At 42.2% G+C, this 21,115-nt stretch overlaps 1 protein-coding gene across 1 annotated transcript in view; it reads left to right on the forward strand.

Annotated features, from left to right (window-relative positions):
* Positions 1–21,115, forward strand: part of cfap299 (cilia and flagella associated protein 299) — a 77,649-nt gene that overhangs the window by 23,428 nt on the left and 33,106 nt on the right. The window contains exon 3 of the mRNA XM_061259615.1: positions 5,809–5,899. Coding sequence (XP_061115599.1) covers positions 5,809–5,899 — 91 coding nt within the window. The remainder of the gene's footprint in view (positions 1–5,808; positions 5,900–21,115) is intronic.

The raw sequence follows: 21,115 nt of genomic DNA on the forward strand, positions 1-21,115 counted from the left end.
TAAGTCACATCTGTTTGACACTGTTTCCATTGAATGTGTGCTAAAGCATCACGCAGATGTAGGATTGCATCTTGGGCTCATAAATAAAGATACCAACAAAACCCACAGTATTGGTACAATGTGTCCTGGAACCGTTTCTTAACCATAAAGGGCAGGAAATAAAGTTTAACCACGAGCCGCCTCCACACTTATCCATTTTCATGTGTTGCTGTTGGATCTAGCAGAAAATCGTCTTTACCCCAAACCCTTTGAACCATCAGTGAGTACAGTAAGGCTGTGATAATTGGTCCCCGTTAAGATAGGTTAGCATGACTGCTAACAGTGATTTGTACAAGCGTTGTGATTAATGACATGAACAGTTATGGTGTAAAAAGTCCAGTGTCAGCTCTACTGATGAAAAACATAACTAAATTTACTCCTGTCTAGCATGTGTTGGCTTTGTATAATTCTTTTTTTGTGGCAATTTTCTATTTCTGCTCTATTTCTATATTCGTTTTTTGTTCCGTTTCATTCCACAATGTACAATTGAACAGTTAAAAATGGAAAATAACAAAAGTCTCACGGTATTCTGTTATGAAGGGAATAGGTGCCCAGACCCCTGCAGGTTTTTGTTCAATACGTCAGTTTAAATCTCCAATTTCAATCAAATAAAATATATAAAATATATTATTATATAAAAGATTTATTTTTTCTGACTCAGGGCTCCTAAGAAATGTTTAATTGCACCGATTCAGGCAACAGAAATGGCACATTCAGTATTCTGACATGAGGAGACATACAAAATAATTTTGGGAGTCTATTAATAAATATTTAGCTACTAATCTTGGTTTGTGGCTTGCTGCGTATGAGGAGTGACACACCAAAGAGCACGCACAGGGCAATGTGAAAAGCAGATTTCTCCCGAGCCGACATGTGTTGTTTGTTTAGTTCGGTACAGCCCTGAACAGGCAACGTTATGTAAAGATGTTCCTCTGCCTGGAAGACCTCACAAAACATCTGCTTTCCACAGATTATTAACAATCCAAAAAAATACACACTTACTGATATCTAGGAAGAAGAAACTCTAAGTAATTAACATTTCTGCAAGGATATGATCCTAAATGTTGACATAATCTGGTATGTAGTGTGTAGTCACAGCATAATCTATTCCACTGAATTTCTCTTCGTCCTACATCTTGGTATGTGCATGGTGCACTTTATCCCATCAAGTCGTACTCTTTTTCTTCTTCTGCTTCAATAATTACATTGAAAATGTGCAGTTAAACAAACTGGACATTTCCTGATGTGTATACATTTTTAACATTTTTAAGTAATGAACACACATCTCCATGTTGGCTCATCGTGCCCCCAGTTTCACAACTGAGCTGCATAGAAAGCTCCATGTTGGCTCAACATGCCCCCAGTTTCACAGCTGAGCTGCATAGAAAGCTCTGTGTTGGCTCAATGTGCCCCCAGTTCACAACATGAATGAACAGCACAGAAAGTCTCATTCTTATTGCGCAATTAGAAAAATACAGGCATGACTGGATATGCTTGAATTCAGTCTACTCAAGGATATGATCCCATATGTCTATTTATGCTCCATTCCATCTCTTAATGGGATGGGGTTCACATGTGCTCTCCAGGCTGCTTTAGGTACTGATGCTATCGCTAGGGAAGCAGACCACCTGCTAACTCCAGGACTTCTGTGTACGTTTTCAATAAGAACATTCACATGAAAATGATACTCCTCGTGCATTCCACGGGCGTTGATGTAATCTCACCGTAATTCAACACGGCTGCACGCCATCATCGCTGGCTCATCCAACGCATGACATGTAAACACATTTTACCGAACAATGTCAAAGCGAAAGACCCCTGAAAAATAGTCGTCTGCGTGTTTCAGGTCTCTGTGGAACGCATTCCTTAAATACATGTCGAGGATGACAATTGCTTAACGGCGCTTACGATTTCGTAATGCTCAGCACTAGCGTGTTGACTTTGGACTATATTTGAAAGAACGCCTTTCAATCGTGTGCTTGAACTTTGGCCCATATGCGATTTCTGTTTTTCTCTTCATTGTTGTGCTTTGACATACAGCCTTATCTCTCAGGAGGGTGAGACGTTTTTCACACTAATTTAGCACTTAGCACGTTACCACTCAGCATTTTCACTTAGCACGTTACCACTTAGCATTTTCACTTAGCACGTTACCACTTAGCATTTTCACCTAGCACGTTACCATTTAGCATTCCCACACTGTCTGTCCCCCCATTGACAGGTATCTATTTAAATAAATTAACAACAGTTTGTATTTAAACACATAGTTTTATCATTGTTCACATACAATTTTTTGAGCCAAAAGTTTTATTCTAAATTGTTTTAAGGCCAAGATGCTTTAAGGAAGTCACTTTCAAATGGGTTTCTCAAGTACACCTAGGCTGCAGCATTATTCCACTGAAATAAGGGTGTGATCAGAAATACAATTTATCCAATAATGTTCAACTAAGTATTATAATTCTCCAAAGCAAAGCTGTGTGTCTCCTGCCTGTATACATAATATTAGAAAAGTGTGGCTCATTCTAATTGTTCACGCTTTTTATTTCAGTTTATCATTCCAAGCTGTAACCTTTATAAAGTCTTGCCATTTGGAATATGTATGCATGTTTATTAAATCAACATGTTATCCATTACTGTATGAGCTCCCAGGCACCATGAAGTCTTTATCATTTTTGATTTGTAAAGCATATTTATGCAAATACAATTTTCTGAGCATATGTGAATCTCATATACAAGTGAGATTTTAGGCCTCCCTCCGAATAAAACGCAGCCAAATATGTGACAGAAATCATTGACTGGACGACATGGAAGGGCTCCAGGACATGGTTATTTTCTTAAATTCCTTTCATAACTCTGAACTAATGAAACAAAACCACGGCAACACTGTGGTGTGCACAGTGCATTCCTCACAGTGACTAAAGTCACAAAGCCCCCAGTCTGGGAAGGACCCCACGTGCTGTCCATTATCGTGCCTGTTAGCACAGTGTGGGGCTTCAGGCTCATGTTAGGAATATTACCTCCAGGCAAGGGCAGGTGCGTGACTTCTGGCCTTTAAAACATTAGCATAATAGCAGGCATTTTGGGAGCCTGTAATGGTCATGTGACCTTGCACAAATATGAGACCTTCGTGTTCAGATACAATCTGCAAAAACCGCACTCTGTGACTGCATTACTGCAGCTGTGACGTGCCCAGGGACCAACCAGGTGTGGATTCTTAAAGGTAAACCTTAAACGGCCAAACTGAGAAATTCTGTTCCATCTCACAGACAGAGGCTGAGACAGCACCAATGGACGGACACATCTGAGAGCAAATCACTGTCTGTTTTTGTATGGCACTTGCACATACCTTCTGTAGCTAGGTTTTGGATAATGTATAAATAAATATGTACTGTGAAGCAGTGACTCATGAACTAGGCTAGCCTTTTCTCTCTGAAGTTTAAGTAGATTTCCTGGCAAGATACACAGATGTTTGCTCGCCCTGGTATTTGACAAGCAGGGTGGGGAAGCTATGATGTTTTAATAATTTGCTTTTGCTTGTTTTACCAAAGAAGGCCCATGAGGAGATTTGGCTACTGTTTTGATACATAATTCAACCTTTGCTGAGTGTTGATGGAGAAGTTAAATGGAGTCAGACTCGTTTAGTCCTGTTATGGGAATAGAGACTGTGTCTTTCTCAGGGGCCTTGGTCAATTAGAATACAAGATGAAAACTTGTGTCAGTCTCCTTGCATTGCCACCAGTAGCAAATTCACAAGCAGTGAAACATGAAGAAATAGGACATCAAAAAAATTTTTTTTCAGCTTTAATTATTTAGGAATTAATATCACTTCATTAGACGATTCATCACAGATTTACTAATGATAGTGTTAATTAGGGCCATAAAAACAAACAAAAAGGTATCCCACCGCGTGCGATGGGACCCCTCCAGTTTCACTACTGCACAGCACAGAAAGCTCCATGTTGGCTCAATGAGGCACCAGTTTCTCAGCTGGGCAGCACAGAGTCTCATCCTTATTGAGTGATCAGAAAAGTAGAGGGAATACTGGATGTGTTGGAATTCAGTGTACTCCACAGAATACATTTTGCACTAATTATTTACATCCTTGTGAGCTGGCTGATTTAAAAAAAGTTCAGGCGAATAGGTACATTTGTGATAACATGGGTGACTTAATGGCAGTATATTTTCATGCTCAATTTATGCAATGTTGATATAACTCAGTTGTGTGGTATAAACTAGTGGTTTCAGTGTGGAACCGTGGACTTAGCCTTTAAGATGAATTAAGTCTCAGACCATACATGGGATCCGATGAAAGTCCTATTGAATTCTTAGCTACAAATGAACATTTATAACCTTCTCATATAAAAATAAACGGATTTCTCCAGAAAAGCCAGCCCTTGAAGGCCGAGTGTGTTAACCACAGTAAAAGGTTTCTCAGTTACTTGTTTACTGGCCATGGACGACTCTCCGAACTTCATGTGGACCTGACAAAGGTTCATCGCAGTGAATCTTGGAAGAACGTCAAGGCTCTGTTATGGGTAGTTCTCTGTTAACTGTTTAAAACATCAGCACAAATGTTTTGTCAGGTGTGTGGGGACTACAGTGTATGCCAAAACTTTGTTTCCATGGAAACTGGCCAACTAAAGTGTAAAAAGCTGTCATAATATGAAACGAAATCATTTAATCCTTGAAAGAATTCATTTCATAGGAGAAGCAGCAGTGTGCTCAGTTAACAAAAGGAGGAAACGGACAACAACATTAAACAGATTTTCATCATAACCTCTGTATTCATGTCCTCCCTCTTGTAAAGTGTAATTCAAGTTTATATCTATTGTGTAGACATTTCGTTTGTCGGACACAAAAGTAATTAGCAAAAACCAGGGCACAAAGTGGCTTAGATCAAAGTGGCGTGTTCGAGTGTGTTTGCATGCAGAGCCAGTGCATGGGGTATCAAGGCACGTTTGCAATTAGGATATTGTGAGGTTTGAACATGCGCTAGTGTGTTGCCCTTCAAATCCTAGTTGGTTCTTCAAATTGTGCTTTGCAATTGTCACATAGGATATGAAATGTCTTTTTCTTCTAAAGTTTTACAGATAAAGGGAGCTCACTTATTTTATTCATAATTATGAAATGTATGCTTAATTTAGATTATGTTATTACAATGTGTTCTGATTAAAAATAATAAATGAAATAATGATGAAGAGGAAGAAGAAGGGGCTTATTGGTTTTTCATTATGCCAAATCACAAGTGATTTCAGCCTCAATGTAATTAGACCAGTGTGCACACTCATTTGTTCCTCACTGCATATCCCCTCGATATGTGCAAGTATAAATAAAAAATTAAATTAACATTGGGCAACTTGAAAAACCTACCTCAGCCATAAATTAGTTTGGAATGGACCGAAAGTTTAAAAAGCGAGAACCGCTTCTTTTGTGTTTTTTTTCTCCTGATCACTCGTTTTATTTGAAAGAGCCAAAGATTCATTTTCGAGCAGCACCAAACGCTGACTTTGCACCCATGTTTAATTTCGCCCGTTTAATGCTGATGGCCGTGGAAAAAGAACATTTTTCATGCGACCTTTCAATACCGGCGAACAGGAGGAATTCATTCAGTGCCTCAGAGTGCTGGTGGCAATTACCAAGCAAAAGGGCAAAGCCTGGAAAACAGTGCAGCCCTGTGTGAGACCGAGGGCTTCAATAAAGACCCTTGAAAGATTTAAACACTGTTTAGAAAGAAACGTTTCTAACCATTCCGAATGTTGTCTTTTCCAGGACACTGGCGAGTGCAGGAAAGGAACTCAACGATAACTTCCTGAAAGCCCTGGCGGAGCGCGAGGAGCCTCACCGCAGTGGGAAAATGGCCGTGAGTACATCATTACAGCACTCCACCGGCTACGTAACGGGATTCCCCAAAAATATTCCCGCAATTCCGTGAGGACCTGAATAAAGTTCCACACTGTGTAAAGTTCTGGAGGAAAGACAGCCCACCAGTCATGCACCCCCACCCCTGCCATCTACCCCCTCCTTCACTGTTCATGTCAGCTTCTACCTTCCAGTCCTCCTAATTACCTCCAATCATAACCTTCCAACCTTACGCTTTTTTAGAAGTGAAAAACACGCAGAACATAACATAACCCCTGCCTTTCATATGGCACCCAGAAAACATTTTGCCAGCACGTGCGTATAGCCAAACACTGCACAGTCGCGTTCGATAGCGACCTGGCTAATGCAGGCTGTTTATGATTCAAAATCCCTCCTCATTAAGGACTAACACGCGAAAACCGTATCTACTTGCAAGCTTACCTGTTTATTTTGGTAGCGTGTTTAAATAAACGTATTGGTTTACAGTAGGTCTGAGCGGTGGGTTTATATCGCTACCCATTGCAGGGTTTACTTATGCCCATCATCATGTTCAGACATTAATACTTCAGCTACCTTACTGGTGCGCGCATTTTTCAGAATGTGGTGAAAAGGTGTCACCGGAGATTTATAATTTGTGTATTTACTTTAGTTCTTGCGCAGTACTACCCAGTCAGACATTCAGAGCTTAGAATTGAGAAGATGGTATACCATTACCGTATGTTTTGTAATGTTACAAAGGTCCCTGTTATTCACTCCATTCACTTTATGTAAGGCCTCAGCCCACCTGGCTGAAATGATGTAGACACTTTAGTCTGTGAGGAACCTTGCTACACAAGCAACATATGGAGCTGCTTCTGTTACATGTGTATGTCTGCAGATCCATTCAATATTGATGTTCAGTTCTGAGAATAATTCGTTTTTTCAGGCACTTGCTAACTGCAAATGCTAAATCTCTTATTTTCAGAAAAAAATAACGATAAAGCGTTATTAACCGCTTTAACAATACTGTGACCCTGATGCCTAAGTACAGTAAATTGTATGACAAACGCTGTATATCAGGAGATGGTCTAGTATGAGCTGTAATGGCAGATGGGACTTGTGCTGCAGAAACAGCCTTTCAAGCTTTTGAAATGGGTTACAGGGAGACTGTGACGGAGGAGTTTACTGTCCAGGGGCGCCTTGTTGTCCGAATGAATCAGGAATTTAAAAAGACGCGAGGTGACCACGTGCTTTGTAATGACATTACGACTTACGAGAACAGAGTCCGTGTGGTTTCTGGTCCGCACGCATCAGTCGACGGCGCTTTAAAGAGATTAACGGAACTTTCCAGAAGCAGCCCGGAGAATGCTCACGGCATTGTTGTCAGGCCCACCATGCTGTGTTTTATGAGGAAGACAAACAGAATGGCCTCCTGACGTGCAGCGATGGAGGGCAGAAACACGCTAAAGCGTGACCTTCTCGTACATGCCCCATTGGGGTGGGTAATTACAGGATCACACGAGGAGCGGGGCGGCTTCTCTGCCCAGCCCAGGGACTCGGGGTCTCGCTCATGCGTGTTGACTGTGAAAACAGACCCGGGCAGAAGCCACTCCGACTCCTCCAGCCCGCGTTCGCCGTGACGGCCGCGTAAAGAGCCGGTTACAGCTTGTTCCTTTCCACGGCCATTCAAAGAAACCACTGTAGTCCCAAAAAAAAGCTGTGAATCAAGCTGTGTCTAATATACCTCTTCCTGTGTTTAAAGGAGAGAGAGAGAAACAGAGAGAGAGAGCCTATGGAACAAAATACAGTGTTGTATATCACCAACAATATTATGCTGACACGATCCCCCCCCCCCCTTCTATTTTTTTCCAACAAAGTGCTTCCTCTGATGAAAAGGTGTGCTGGAAAAATGTTTATTTTCCTCCCCCCTCCCTCTCTCAAATCGAACGCCCGTTTGAGCACTTAATACCTCTTCTCTTAGCGAGCGTTTGAGTAACAGGTAATCGTAATACGGTTTGACGAGGCCTGACCTCTTTGGTATGTTTACATTGCTTAAATGTATTCCAGCCAACATTTACTCATGTGTGGGCATCTGAAAAATATACTGTGCGTAGCTTTGTAAGGGCTATACATTCTCATTACGGATTATTCGTCCTATTATTCACCAGCAAGTGGAAAATGAAACAGTCCATGAAATATTAATATATCTTTATTTTCAACTGGAAAAAAGGTTTTTGTGAATCAGTATTACGGTCAAATGGATAACAGACACTACTGCTTTGATAAAAATATCAATCATCAATGGTATTTCTTTTGCAAGTAGCAAAAAAAGATATAATATTCTTTACTTTTAGTATGCATTAAACATGCACCAGTAATTGAATAGATTATCGGGTGACTCATGTCATGAACATATAAACCTTTACCTTGTGTTGAATTTGAAACAGGCTAATGCGGAATGGGCTTGCAGTCAGGGTGAAGCAGTTGACCAAGCGCTGTTTGACTTTAAACTGCATCCAGCTCCCTTCCGGTGGTGATCAGTGCCATATTCGCAGTGCTTTTATGGGGGACTTGATGTGGCTGGGGGCCCTTGCAGGCGTATGACCCGGGTTTGAGGGCATTTGGGTAATGGGAAGCTTGCACAGATAAATGACCAGCACCTGTTCTCTTCCATCATCTCTGATGTGTGCTGGTTCGTGTTATGCCCTTATTAAACTTAAACATGGTTCTGCTAATTCATTGCATATGAGCAAGGGATAAGTTCATGTGAAGGTAGTTCACTGATATTTTATTCAGATTGTGTGACGGATTTAATGCATGTTGTACAGTTCTATGCATGCTAATTTGATTTTCTGTCAAAGGACAACAGGCCTACATTTCATACTGTATCTTCACAGCTTTTTATCTTTTATATTACAGAAGGAACCTACAGTTGTTTCCCAGTGCACATTTTAAGTGTTCGCATTGTTGATTTACACAAAGTGAGGTACTGAGGCAAATGTGTTAGGATGTTTGACCTAGTTAGCTAGCTAGCAATGGTTGTAGCAATTCTCACCGTCTCAAAACACTTGCCAATGAAACCTACTTTTGTGTATTCAAGCATCAATCTGAAGTTTTACTTCTCTAAAGTGATTTGGGAATGTGTCAGGCATGTTAATATATCACCATCACATTAAGCTAGATACCGAGATTTCTGGACCGCTGGCTTTACTGCCTAAAGAGATCAAATAGCACCCTGTTTCAGCAGTCAAACCAGCTAAGGCTAGCTCGAAATAGCTAGCTCCCATTGGCAAGCGAGAATATATCACAAGTTCATTTTAGCACTGTAGCACTGCTTTGCACCTGCAAAACAGGGCCCTTAGACATTATCAATTTATAATAACTGCCACCTTCAGCTGTCCATAATTTTGCAAACCACTCACATTTATAGTTGAGCAGCATCTCAGTTAACCAATGGTTTGTTATTTCCTGTTTCTGAGGCCGCTTGTTGACAGAGAAGGTGTTTATTTCATACGCTGCCATTGAAAGGTTTTCCTACTCCACCGGGAGCCTCAGACTTGCTGTGGAACTAATCATTTGCGTTGAAAGCGTTGTTGCGTTCTTACATTTTTGTCTGCCAGATGACTGTGTTTGCTCCTCAGATGTGTGGATATGAAGGAGAAACTGCTAGCAGCAAGAGCCTCCTCAGCAAGTGTGGATGGGTGTTCTCTAACGCCAGATGTTACACTGGTGGGATTTTCTCACCCAGATCAAAAACCTGTACCCCACCAACCCCGACCCCCACCTCCACCTTACCCTGTTCTTCATCTGTACCATCTCGTTCCACACCATCTCTTACTACCAAAGCTTTGCAGTGATCAAATAATTCCAGAATAATTTATGTGTACACATGCTGATATTTTGAAGAATGGGGGAAGTTTTTGATGATTACATTTCTCAAGATTATGTTTTGTTTCACCCGGAAATTAATACTTTGTATGCCTGTGTATGCACCTGATAAAATTAGTGCAATTCTTTGGAATGTCATTTTGACCCAAATAAAAATGTTTAATAGCTTTTCGGAATAAAACATTCTGTAAACTTCTTTCACATTTTCACGTGCTCGGAGGAGACACAATCACAAAAGATGTATCGCCGCAGAATTTCAGTCGTAGTGTTGTGTTTCAACACGCCGTATCTTGGATGTTTTGCTTCGTTCTTTTCACTTTGGTACTGAAACCTCGAAGCTTGCACCTCCAATAAAGGGCCCTTCTGGAAAAAGAGTCGCGTTACGAAAGCTAATCTTTGATAAGGCTGAGCCGTAAGACCACCCAGTGTAAGGTGTAAGGTATACTGTACGGGGTCTCTTTGAGCCCCTCCGGGCTGTTGAAACGTGGCTCTGAGGAGCTGGGTGAAGAGCCTCTCCCTGGCGGGACCTCGGCTGTTCACCAGGCCTGCACTAAAAGCAGACACCTATCATTGTCACTCGTCTCTCAGCGCATCAGGCTCCCAAGGCACACATTATTCACTCCTCCAGAAATACGAGGATGTAACTGTGCTTTTTTTTTTTTATTTATAAAAAAAAAAAAAAAAAATTATTTTTTTTTTTATTTTTATTTTTTTTGCAGTGCCAGTGGAATGGGTGATTAGTATTACGGGCGGCCTGTAGCGTAGTGGTTAAGTTAAATGACTGGGACACGCAAGATCGGTGATTCAAATCCCAGTGTAGCCACAATAAGACCCGCACAGCTGTTGGGCCCTTGAGCAGGGCCCTTAACCCTGCATTGCTCCTGGGGAGGACTGTCTCTTGCATAGTCTAATCAACTGTATGTCGCTCTGGATAAGAGCGTCTGCCAAATGCCAGTAATGTAATGTAATTAGTTGTTGCACAAGAAGAGTTGTTTTTCCAAAGTCATAACTGGAATACGTTACAAAAGCCGATTGTTTTTTCTCATCCCGTAGATTGTACAGAAGCTGCCGTTGTTATTTACATAACTTTTGCAGTTTTGCGTTCTCTCTTTTGCTTTCTTAACGGACTTTAAGTCATATCTACGCATAATTAAAAGCATGCTATCCAAAGCTCTATTTGACTGAAATGCCAACGATGAGTTTTTTTCTTAAAGGATCAGACTGTTCTGGGTTCAAGCGTAATCATCAATCTTCGGTTTGACTTCACAGAATATTCCATCCATCATTTTAGCTGCGAGGAGATCACGTTAATTTGGAGGCCAGAGAACTTAAAAGGGCCAGAGCGAAGCATGTGTTTGGCAGAGCTTGACCAGCTGACGAATGATAGCGTTTCATGTGGCCATTGCCCACCCAGGGCTGCATTGTGAGCGGGGGGATTATTTGATCACTCCGATGACTGCGTCCTATCATGTTAATGAAAGTGCAGGTCTCTCAATTTAATCCTGGCCAGAGTCAAATTTTTCCCATTCATTGGATGTTTGTAACATGCGAGGGGGGAAGGGGAAAGTAACAATTCGATATCATCTCGGTCACCATGAAGATATCGGGGTTCCATGTTTCAAAACAATCCTCTCCAGTTCTGATTCACAGAGGTGTGTAACAATGGCTGTTGCTTTTTGAATAGGTGGATTGGGCTGTGGTCTGCTGGCTGTTAAGCCGTAAACCTGCGCCACCAAGTACCTACAGTACTCTGTCCGTGGGGGTCTGTAGCTTCAGAACATGAGACGTCCACAAATCCTTGTGTTTGTTAGGCTACTCTCATTGGACTGTTTTCATCCCCAGACCCCAGTTGTAATATCTACTTGAGCGGTATTGAGCGGTGACCTAAAGTGAGCCAATACATTTCTGTCAGTTGGTCATTGAGAGCAGCTGTGTGGCATTTCCTCTGGTCCAATTAGGATGTGAGGACACCCTTCTTGTTGGAAACAGGAAATTATTTGTGCTGGTTTTTATTTATTTATTTTATTTTATTTTATTTTATTTATTTTTTTTGGGGGGGGGGGGGGTTCTGTGACCCTACTATGCGCTTCATGTCAGCAGCTTTATGGGCCTGAACTTGGAGGAATCTTTGGTTGAGATTTTCATTTCCCATGGAGCTAAGCTGTAAGAGAACTGGGAAGCCCAGTTATTTTCAGTGCGTTTACTCTTAATCAATGCTCCTGTGCTGGGTCACCTGTACTAGGGTGATTAGAGATACCAGTCTATACTATGCCCCGTTGGCTTAAAGTCTCTCCTCCTGTCAAGACAAGTCATTTTGTTATTTGCTATAAGTAGAACTGATTGGGAATTCTAAACTGAAAACTCCAACACTTTCCTTTAATAGGCCATTTTTAATTCAATTTATTCACCCTTTCCTTATGTGGTAGGAACTAGTATTCAGTCTCAGCTGTGGTTTGGGGTTAATGGTACCTCAAATTATTTAAAACTGAACTTATTACAAATTGATATATCAGGCTATGAAACTATACACTGTACAGAAGGGTACGGTTTTACTAATGCTGACACTATTTTGAAATCCCATGCTTCAATTCAACTGGAAATGGGATCAGTTCAGCTTGGGCTTTACAATGGAAAATGTCAGAGTTTATAGAATTTTGCTATCAATTTTCCTGCAATGGTTCAGTGAATAGGCCCACTTTTTGAAACAAAATGGGAGTAGGGGGCTAACCCCCAATACATGATAATGAAGGCAAACCCGTCTGTAGAGGATGGCACAGTGTGACGATGGTACAGCATTTATTTTTAACTAAAAATAAATGGCTTGATTTTAGGTTTGTGCAAACTGCAGTCTTATTAATATAGGTTAAGTTGCGATGCATGCTGTCATTCTGGGACATGCAGAATTACCAGCAGTTTCTCTTAGGCTGGGCTGTGGTTTATTTACCCTCCTTCATGTATACTTATATTAAATAAACTCCCATGCTCAACCTCAATAAATCCCTGGTTTTCTGCTTCTGTCCTGTGTGTGTGTTTGGCTTGGGGCTCACTTCATTTTAGTTGCATTTTCGAACCTTTTTATTTTCTTAATTTCTTTCTGCCAACTTGGACTGCCCGACTCCTATGAAGTGAATGTGGCCGGCCAACCAGCAGCCTGTTTGCTATGCAGCCTCACAGTCTCATAGCCAGCTGGCTCTGGTGTGCCCCAGGCACCTGGTCCTCCTGGGGGGGATACTGCCAGCAGCCTCCATCCCTGAGTGCACTTCTTACCAGCTGCGTATCCACGGTGATGCTACTTAACCAACCACAGCCCACGGTGTGATTGCTCACCATTCAATCAGCAGGTTTACAGAGGTTGTACATGGATCAAGAATCATCATAGTTTTCTCCTAGGAAATTGACTGAAGAGTCGCTTGTTGTACGTTGCTTTGGATAAAAGCGTCTGCCAAATAAATGTAATGTCAATTTGTGATACCGATTGGCCAATCTCTTCACACCTGAGTCTAAGGTAAACAGAGGGTTGAAAACCAGCTGTTGTAGGCCCTCAAAAACCGCGATTTGATTATCAAAGGAAAACATGAGAAGATGTTAGTCTGATCTCACATAAAAAATATATTTGAATTATACTGTAGCCCCTTAGAGTGGATTAAGTAAAGGACAGATGAAGCTCTTACAACAGAACCCATCCACTCTCAAATGGTCATTTGTTGTGAACATCTGCCCGTGGTGGCTCGTTTTCTGCAGTTTCTTTGACGCGTTGAGCATTTTACATTCCAGTCATCTAAAATTCCACAAACATGGTCACGATCACTACCTGAAACTTCTATTGTAAAACTACACAAGCTGTTCAACTCTTAACACAGCGGAAATACTAAGAGAGAAAAGACAAGACTGGTGCAGTTTACTTGATTGGTTTGAATAAGGATTACTGGATTGGTTCCTGCTTTTTATTTGCATTTGTATCCCCTAATAGTCTTGTTAGAAAGTAAGAGTGCATTATTACAGTATTAGAATGCACCAGTCATTTAGTTTCTCTGACTTTGTGTCCAATCATAAGATGAATTGGTATATTAATGAAAGGCTTCTGTTCCCTCTGCACCTCTGCTCACTTAATCTCCCAGCTCGCCCGCCCTCAGGGTGAAACCAGGGGAAGATTCTCTCACATCGGGACCTTCGCAGGGGGCAAAGGTCACATGCCTTTTAAATTGGGTATAGAATAATATCCAGTTAAGTTCAGGTAACTTTAGTTTTTAATGAACATCCAGGCCTGTGGGCTGTTTGAATTGTGCTGTGGCGTTATTGCACACATCAGCTGGGGTTGGGGAAGTGGCCCATGCACTCTGCCCCTTTCTTCTGCTGCCAGAAGTCACACACAAACAAAAGCTGCACCTGGGCAGCCCCAGCATTATTTACCCTGGGTGAGAAGTGAAGTTTTTTTTTTTAATCAAATCCAGGTCACACCTGCGGAGGGAGCCTGAGGGTGTCTATTGTTCAAGGTGCACTTGTGAAATTGAAGGTGCTCCTTTGTTGCTTTTGGGGGGTTTTGGTTTGGGTGTGGTGGGAGGGGGGGTACAGTGATGTCAGAATCTGCTGAATTCTAACGCAGTCTGATTCAGTTGCTGGCCAAAGCCACTTTGCATATCAACATTCTTGGTTACGTTATTATGATTATCGTTTTGCATAATCGTAAAAGAACTCATGTCAAAACACAGGCAATTGTTTTGAGCTGTTGTGTGTGAACTGGAAAACAGTTTGCTGAACTGTTCAAATGCTAATACATTGGATGCAGTTAATATCTTGTTCTAACCCAAATAAACAGGAAAAAGAAACTGTATATTGGCACAATAGCCACAAAGCCAGCCAGTGTCACTTGAAAGAAAAGGTGTTTTTAAAACTGAATGGCGTCTACTTTGTGTAACTGTATCGACAGGCAGTAGGGTCAAAAATCTATGTGTTATTCCAGCTGTCTAGCTACTGTAGCGAACATCAATGGGGGGGAAGGCATTTTCTCAGTTTCAAAGTACCGAACATTTGCTAATTTGCAAAAAAAAACAATTATGTAAATAAATACACTAACCTTTGATGCAAGTGCAAGAATTTAACAAGTTCAAAGGCTTGTTGCCCAACTACCATAATATAAAAATATAAATTGTAAACATGGAAGCAAGCAGCTCAAAAGTTCATAGTACAACATACCATATCAATTTATCAGAACACTTTCTAGCAATATCATGTGATGATACAGGTATGCATGTGGCCTTTTGCCAAATGGTGTTTTCTCAGGTCAGGTACCGATAATGTGTCACACACACACGCGCGCGCGCGCACACACACACACACACACACACACACACACACACACACACACACACACCACCGCTGTGTGAAAGGGCTCATAATGAGTCGTGGGAAGACAGACGTGTGAAAGGGACTACAGAACGTCTGGGTTCACGGATCTCAAAGAGAATCCCCTCTCACTTCATTGGCCACATTAATTACGATAAGTCAAACGTCCAACTGTCTGAATGCCTGAAACTCTTGTGTGGTCTTATTGAATTTCAACTTTTCAAAGATATCCGATTCTTCTCGGCTGAGAGGGATGTACTCCGTTCTTTCGCTGAGAAGTTCAAACATACTTTTTACACCTATTTTTATTTACTTTTTAGTCTTTCTTTTTAGGTTTATTAGGTATTTTTGTACTGTGTCTATTTGATAGAAAAAAAACGTGTATAAGTCAAGAGGGAGGGAGAACCTGTCAAAAATGAGGCTTTATTCAGTAAGATCGTCATTTAACAATAACTTAACCCAGTCTGACCGGGAGCTAAGGAGTGTTTAATTGCCTGTGAACAGCGTTTCTTGAGAGTAAACACTGCATGTCAGCAAGACGAAGAATGATAACAAAATTGGGACCATTTTCTTTTCTTAACAAATTATATTTTGAGGGTTTCAGTTCATTGGAATGGTTGAGAAAACAAATGATATAGAATATGTGACACTCCATAATTGTGTCATAAAGAGGTGTGTAAAGGTTCCCTTTTGGACCACGGCCAAGTGACAGAACCACGTAGGCGTAGTTCTGCGCCTGCAGTTTGTTTGTTTTGCGGGTACTAAGGAAACAACTCTTGGAGCTGAACGGACTGTGCAGTTTCCCCAACAGGAAAACGTTCTCACTCTCTCTTACGCTCTCTCTCGGGGGAACGGTTTATTGTTGTCAGGAAACACAGCTAAGTGTTTCGCTTAATTGATTGTCAGACACTTCAAAGCACAAAGAAATGAGTCAGGAGATTGGTTGTTGGATTGATGAATGGAATAAAGTGATATAAAATGACTTTGCTCCCTTCCCCTCAGATCTTTCATTTCTTACAGACTTCCTAAAACTGGACCAGGTCTCTGGATGATCATTTTGCCGTTTTAACCTGGGCGAGAACACTCCTCGTACAAAGGTGGCATTTGTATTTGGGTCTGTGGCTTCAGTCAGTTCCGTATTGATGAGTCCCGGCCCTGTATAGGCAATAAGGTGGTCAGCGATGCATCCTAAAGATCAAGTTTAGCGGAATTCCCAGGTCTATATTCCCAGGTAATGAAAGCGGAATTCCCAGCCCTATAGCGTTACCGTACGTGTGCGTCTCCTGGCGGTCCGGTCCTTTGTCCCGGGCCGTGGGCAGTAAAATAACAATGGGGGGGAAGTCAATTTCAAAGCGCCGGGCCACGGTACGAGGCCTCGGAGACCAAAGGGTCCGGCAGGGCTATCGCATGACCTCGGCAAGAATGGTCAACACAACCACAAAGGGGCCGCAATACGGCCCCGCCCTTATGGACCCATCTGTCAGACTGACAACGATGACAACGAAGATCCAAGTGATATGTTCATATACTGAAAAATCCTTGTACAATATGTAGCCTGTGTAAATTGTTGAAATCGAGTATTGGGAGAAAGTCTCGTCTTTGATCACATCAGTTGGTAGTATTTTGCCATTTTTATATTGACTATAGGCAGTGGCCAGTTCCCCCACTCACACTCTTTTTGAACCGGCTAGAAAAACCCAAAACATTCATTTATGAAATATAATTCCAGGATGATTACAGGAAATGAATTTCACGGATAACTTCTCGGTCTATAAAAAGAAGAAAAAAAGCAGCTAAAGTACTTTGCTGGCTCAATAAATTGATGTTGCAGCTGTGCTCTCTTTCAAAACATTTTACATGCGGCACTCTAACAAGTAGGGGAAAAAAGAAATGAAGTTAAAGAAGCCAAACAATATTCCCGAACCCTTTGAGCCGTTCGAAATTCCCTTAAACTGTCAGAATGCGAGCCTTTCTTTTCAAAAGCAGCCGCTGAATATTTGAAATAATTACCAGACACTTTGCCGTAAAGAAGCAGCTGTCTGGAAAAGCACATTCTTGCATCCTTCCTAAAGTGTAGTGGCAGCAGTGGAGATGGAAGCTACTGGAACTGCAAACATCAGGACCCCAGAGAGCCTCTGGGGAGGATGTCAGCTGAGCCTGAATGAAACCCTTTTTTTAAAATGACATGAAGCTTTTCTGCCCCTTCCTGGTGCGCCAGTGGCATCAAGCTCTCGTTGACAGGAGTGCCTGGAAGTTGCCCATCCTTAATGGTTTCCTCTGCTCCACCCTGCCGGCGAACAGCTGCGAGAACTTGGAGCGGCCATTTCAGGAATGGCCTGGAAGACTTTCAGAACAGATGAAAGGGGATACACTTAATCTGATCTCTGCGGGCGTCTCGGGGGGTTGTACTCACGAGTTTCAGCGTTCTTCTGACAAATTCAGAACACATTACGGTCGAGAGCCGACACCAGCTAAACATACATCATCTGGTTCTCGTCTTCGGGCTGTGCGTGTTTTATGAAGCTTTCTAATCAAACTTTTTATAATCGTTAAGTGGAGGCGATGAGGAATTCCGTTTTCAAATGTATAACTGGCAGGGTGGCTCAACCTGTAAATGCCTCGTTTCCAGTCCAGACTCTGCCAGTGCTGGCTATAGCCTGCAGGCTGACAGGGTGGTCTGTGATCAGCCGTAGTGTCAGTGAGGGATGTAGTTGGCCATTGTGACCATATCACTCACTAGCACCCTCTCTGGTCACTGCTGAGATGCCTGCTGTCTACTTGGGCAAGCTGCACATGAGTCTTCCTCTGACTCATGTCTGTGCAAGTGTGATTTGTGTACTGATGCCGGAATAAGCAGCAGTTTGACATCACTATTTGCAGAAAGAGCATGCTTGTCTGATCTCGACCAAATTTGTTGCTGAGGGGTAGTGGCCCTGGTAAATTTTGATTGAGTGTTCAAAACATCTTGTGAATGGAACATTGTAGACTAATTTCACATAGGTAGACCTTGCATGTATAGGAAAAAAAATAACATTTTGTTTTGGAAATATTACTGAGTTTCTGTTGAACTTTTGGCTGCAGTATTCATTAGTCTTCATTCAAGAGTCTAAATCCACTTCATTCAAAGCATATGGCTTCACGTGCATATAAACATGAGAATATGTGATCGCGTGAGTGTGCGCGCACACTTGCATACCAGAGGTCTTTGTCAGTGAAAATGCTGTTTATCTTCAGCAGGGATCGTGTGAAATCTCCAGACGGACCAGAGGAAGTGGCCATTATTCTAAAGCTCTCATCACCTAAAATGTTATGTAATCCTCCCTGTCAGTGTGTGCTTTGAGATGTGTAATATTTTCAAGAACGTAATTATGTTAAGAGCAGAGTAAGACCAGTCTTAGCTGACCCTGGGTGTTATAAGGACCAGAGGTGATGCCTTTCCAAACACTCTCCTCTATTGGGCTGGTGAACCGTTATTTAAAATAATCTCCCGTTTCTGTGATGATTCTCTGGTGTCTTCATTGCCGTCAGTATGCCTTTGTCTCTAAAGGTGACATTTGAATCCAGAAGCTGCCAGAATGGACAGAGCGTATGACACAACTCACTGAGACCGTACTCAAATGCCCCTGTTGGTCAGGGCAATCAAAGAGGTTGACCAATTTCTTGCAGGTCAAGAGCCTAATAATTGGTGTTTGGATCCACCGATGCTGTGCTCTGAGGTGAAATTAGTGATTGCGGGTTTAACAAAATGTTAATTTGCCTATTACTATTCAGATTATAAGAGGAAATATAAAAAATACCAGAAAATCACCATTGTATTTTGATTAACATGACTGGAAGAAGAACATGGACGTTCTGAATATTATTTGACATAAATGCCCAGATCTTTCACACAGATTTCACACAGATTTTCCCGGTTTCAGGAAGTGTGGAGCTGCAGCAGGGTTTCGTGGTCTGGTGTAGTTTCTCTGAACTCTTGAAGCCATTAGGGGGATGTTGGAGCATTTGGTTTCGGGCTGGTCCCTGTACTATTGGGCCGTATTTAGACCTTCAGCGTTTCAGTGGGCTGCTCATCTGTGGCTGCTTGATAGCTTCACAGAGCACCTGCTTATCAGGGCCTGCAGCGAACGCCTGTCTCATCCCCGAACTCACATCCTGATGTCATTATGCCACAACTATTTACAGACCTCACTTTCCACAGCCATTCTGACACATGAACACATGCGAGGAGTCTTTCTTCTTTTCTGGCCCCTGACACTTTTGTATTGCATTTCATTGACTGTATTTCATTGCATTTGATACAATTTACTGTCGGTGGACTTATTCTTGTGACTTGCTCATTGCTTCAATATTGATGTATTATCCAATTTTGTTACACAGATTGAAACCATTTCAGATTGGAATTTGTGTGAGTATCTTAAAGTATTAGTCTTCTATTCAAATGCTCACCAGTCTGTAATGGTAAGGATGCTTTTGCATGGGCTACTGGTCTTTATCCTCCTCGCAAAGGTGGAGAGGACATATTTGTATTTCTGGTGTTGGAAGTAAGGCAGATATTTGGCCATAGGGCCCACGTGTCTGTAGGTCTGTCCTGGACCAGAGGCATAATAGGAACTGACTGTCCTGTTTGCATTTTGGCTTGGCTCTCCCACTGGGGTAAATGCCACATTTTGTGAATAATCGATGTTGCCAAGAAAAGAGGAAACCTAATATATTGGGATGTAAACGGAGATGGACCACCATTTTACTGAAATGTGGCAGATGTGTTGCATCAGTAGGTCAGGGAGCTCAATCCTGTTTTGTACAGTATTTATGGTTTCTCATTGGGATGGGTCGCGTTTCTGCGGTCTAATTGTATCCATAACCCCATGCTCGGGCACGTGTTATTTTTGGCTTCTTCATGCCAGTCGGGACTTCATTTTCGCAAATATTTTTTCCTTCTGTTTGCGAAGAGGAAGTTTTAGATTGTGTTTTGTGAAAACATGCCTACCTTTGAACGACTCAGTGAATCCTATTCTAACTGAATAACTTTATAAAGGCAGACTTTAATGGATACAACGTGTATTCTGTTCATGTTTTTAGTGTGTTGTTTCATAACAAGGCCAGCCCTGAAAACCTACCTTTTAAACAACTGAATGAATCCCATTCTAACCAGAAGACTTTAATGGATACAGTGCGGATCCTGTTCATGTTCTCAGTGTATGGTTTCATAACAGGGCCGGCAGTGAGGAGGCCCCCTCTGGAGGCCTCGACCCAGGCCCGGGCCCTGGCGGACTCCGTGTGAACGCCCTCACGGAGCGGGGCTTAGCAGCTTGCACGAGCAGCTCGCGTTCGCTGGAAAAGCTGCTACTCGATCTGGGAAACGGGGCTAGCGCTGCCTCACCCCTCAGGAACACATGGAACGCATTCTTCAGAATCTTCTTTGTTTTATCACCACACACTGGCCTGCCTGGATCAGTGTTATTCCACCTGAGTAAATACGCCACGGCGCTTCACCCAGTTAGGTCAGCACCGGCGTCTCACAGGGGCAGCCTTCAGCCCTCCGTCTCCAGCCCAATAACAGAGCCTCAGCACGCTCGGCCATCCGAGCGGAAGTCCGGGAATGCCTGTTTTTCATTCCTATCTTGAAAGGCCAGCTGCTGACCACCAGTGGGTTCATATACTGTAGAAGGATACTTTTTTTTTTTTTTTTTCCTCCGCTGCATTATGGACATAGTTCCCTCTGCACGCCAATAAACTGAGCCTGCGCTGTAACCTCTAGATTCTGAAAGCGATCCACGCCAGATTCTCCGCATATTTTTGTCTCATTGTAATGCACAATAACAGGTGTATTGAAGGGTTGCCAGATATGGAGGGTTGTTTGAAATAGACTCGCTTCTTTGCCAAAGATGAAGTGGTTGGTTAATTGATATTGTAGGATGTTATCTGATATTAACGGAAGGCTCATGATCTGAAGAATAGCACTATGGACATTTAATCTTCTCATGTGATTTGACAGAGATATTAGGAA

Source organism: Conger conger, chromosome 11 (assembly GCF_963514075.1).
Source record: "Conger conger chromosome 11, fConCon1.1, whole genome shotgun sequence".
NCBI classification, from domain to species: domain Eukaryota; kingdom Metazoa; phylum Chordata; class Actinopteri; order Anguilliformes; family Congridae; genus Conger; species Conger conger.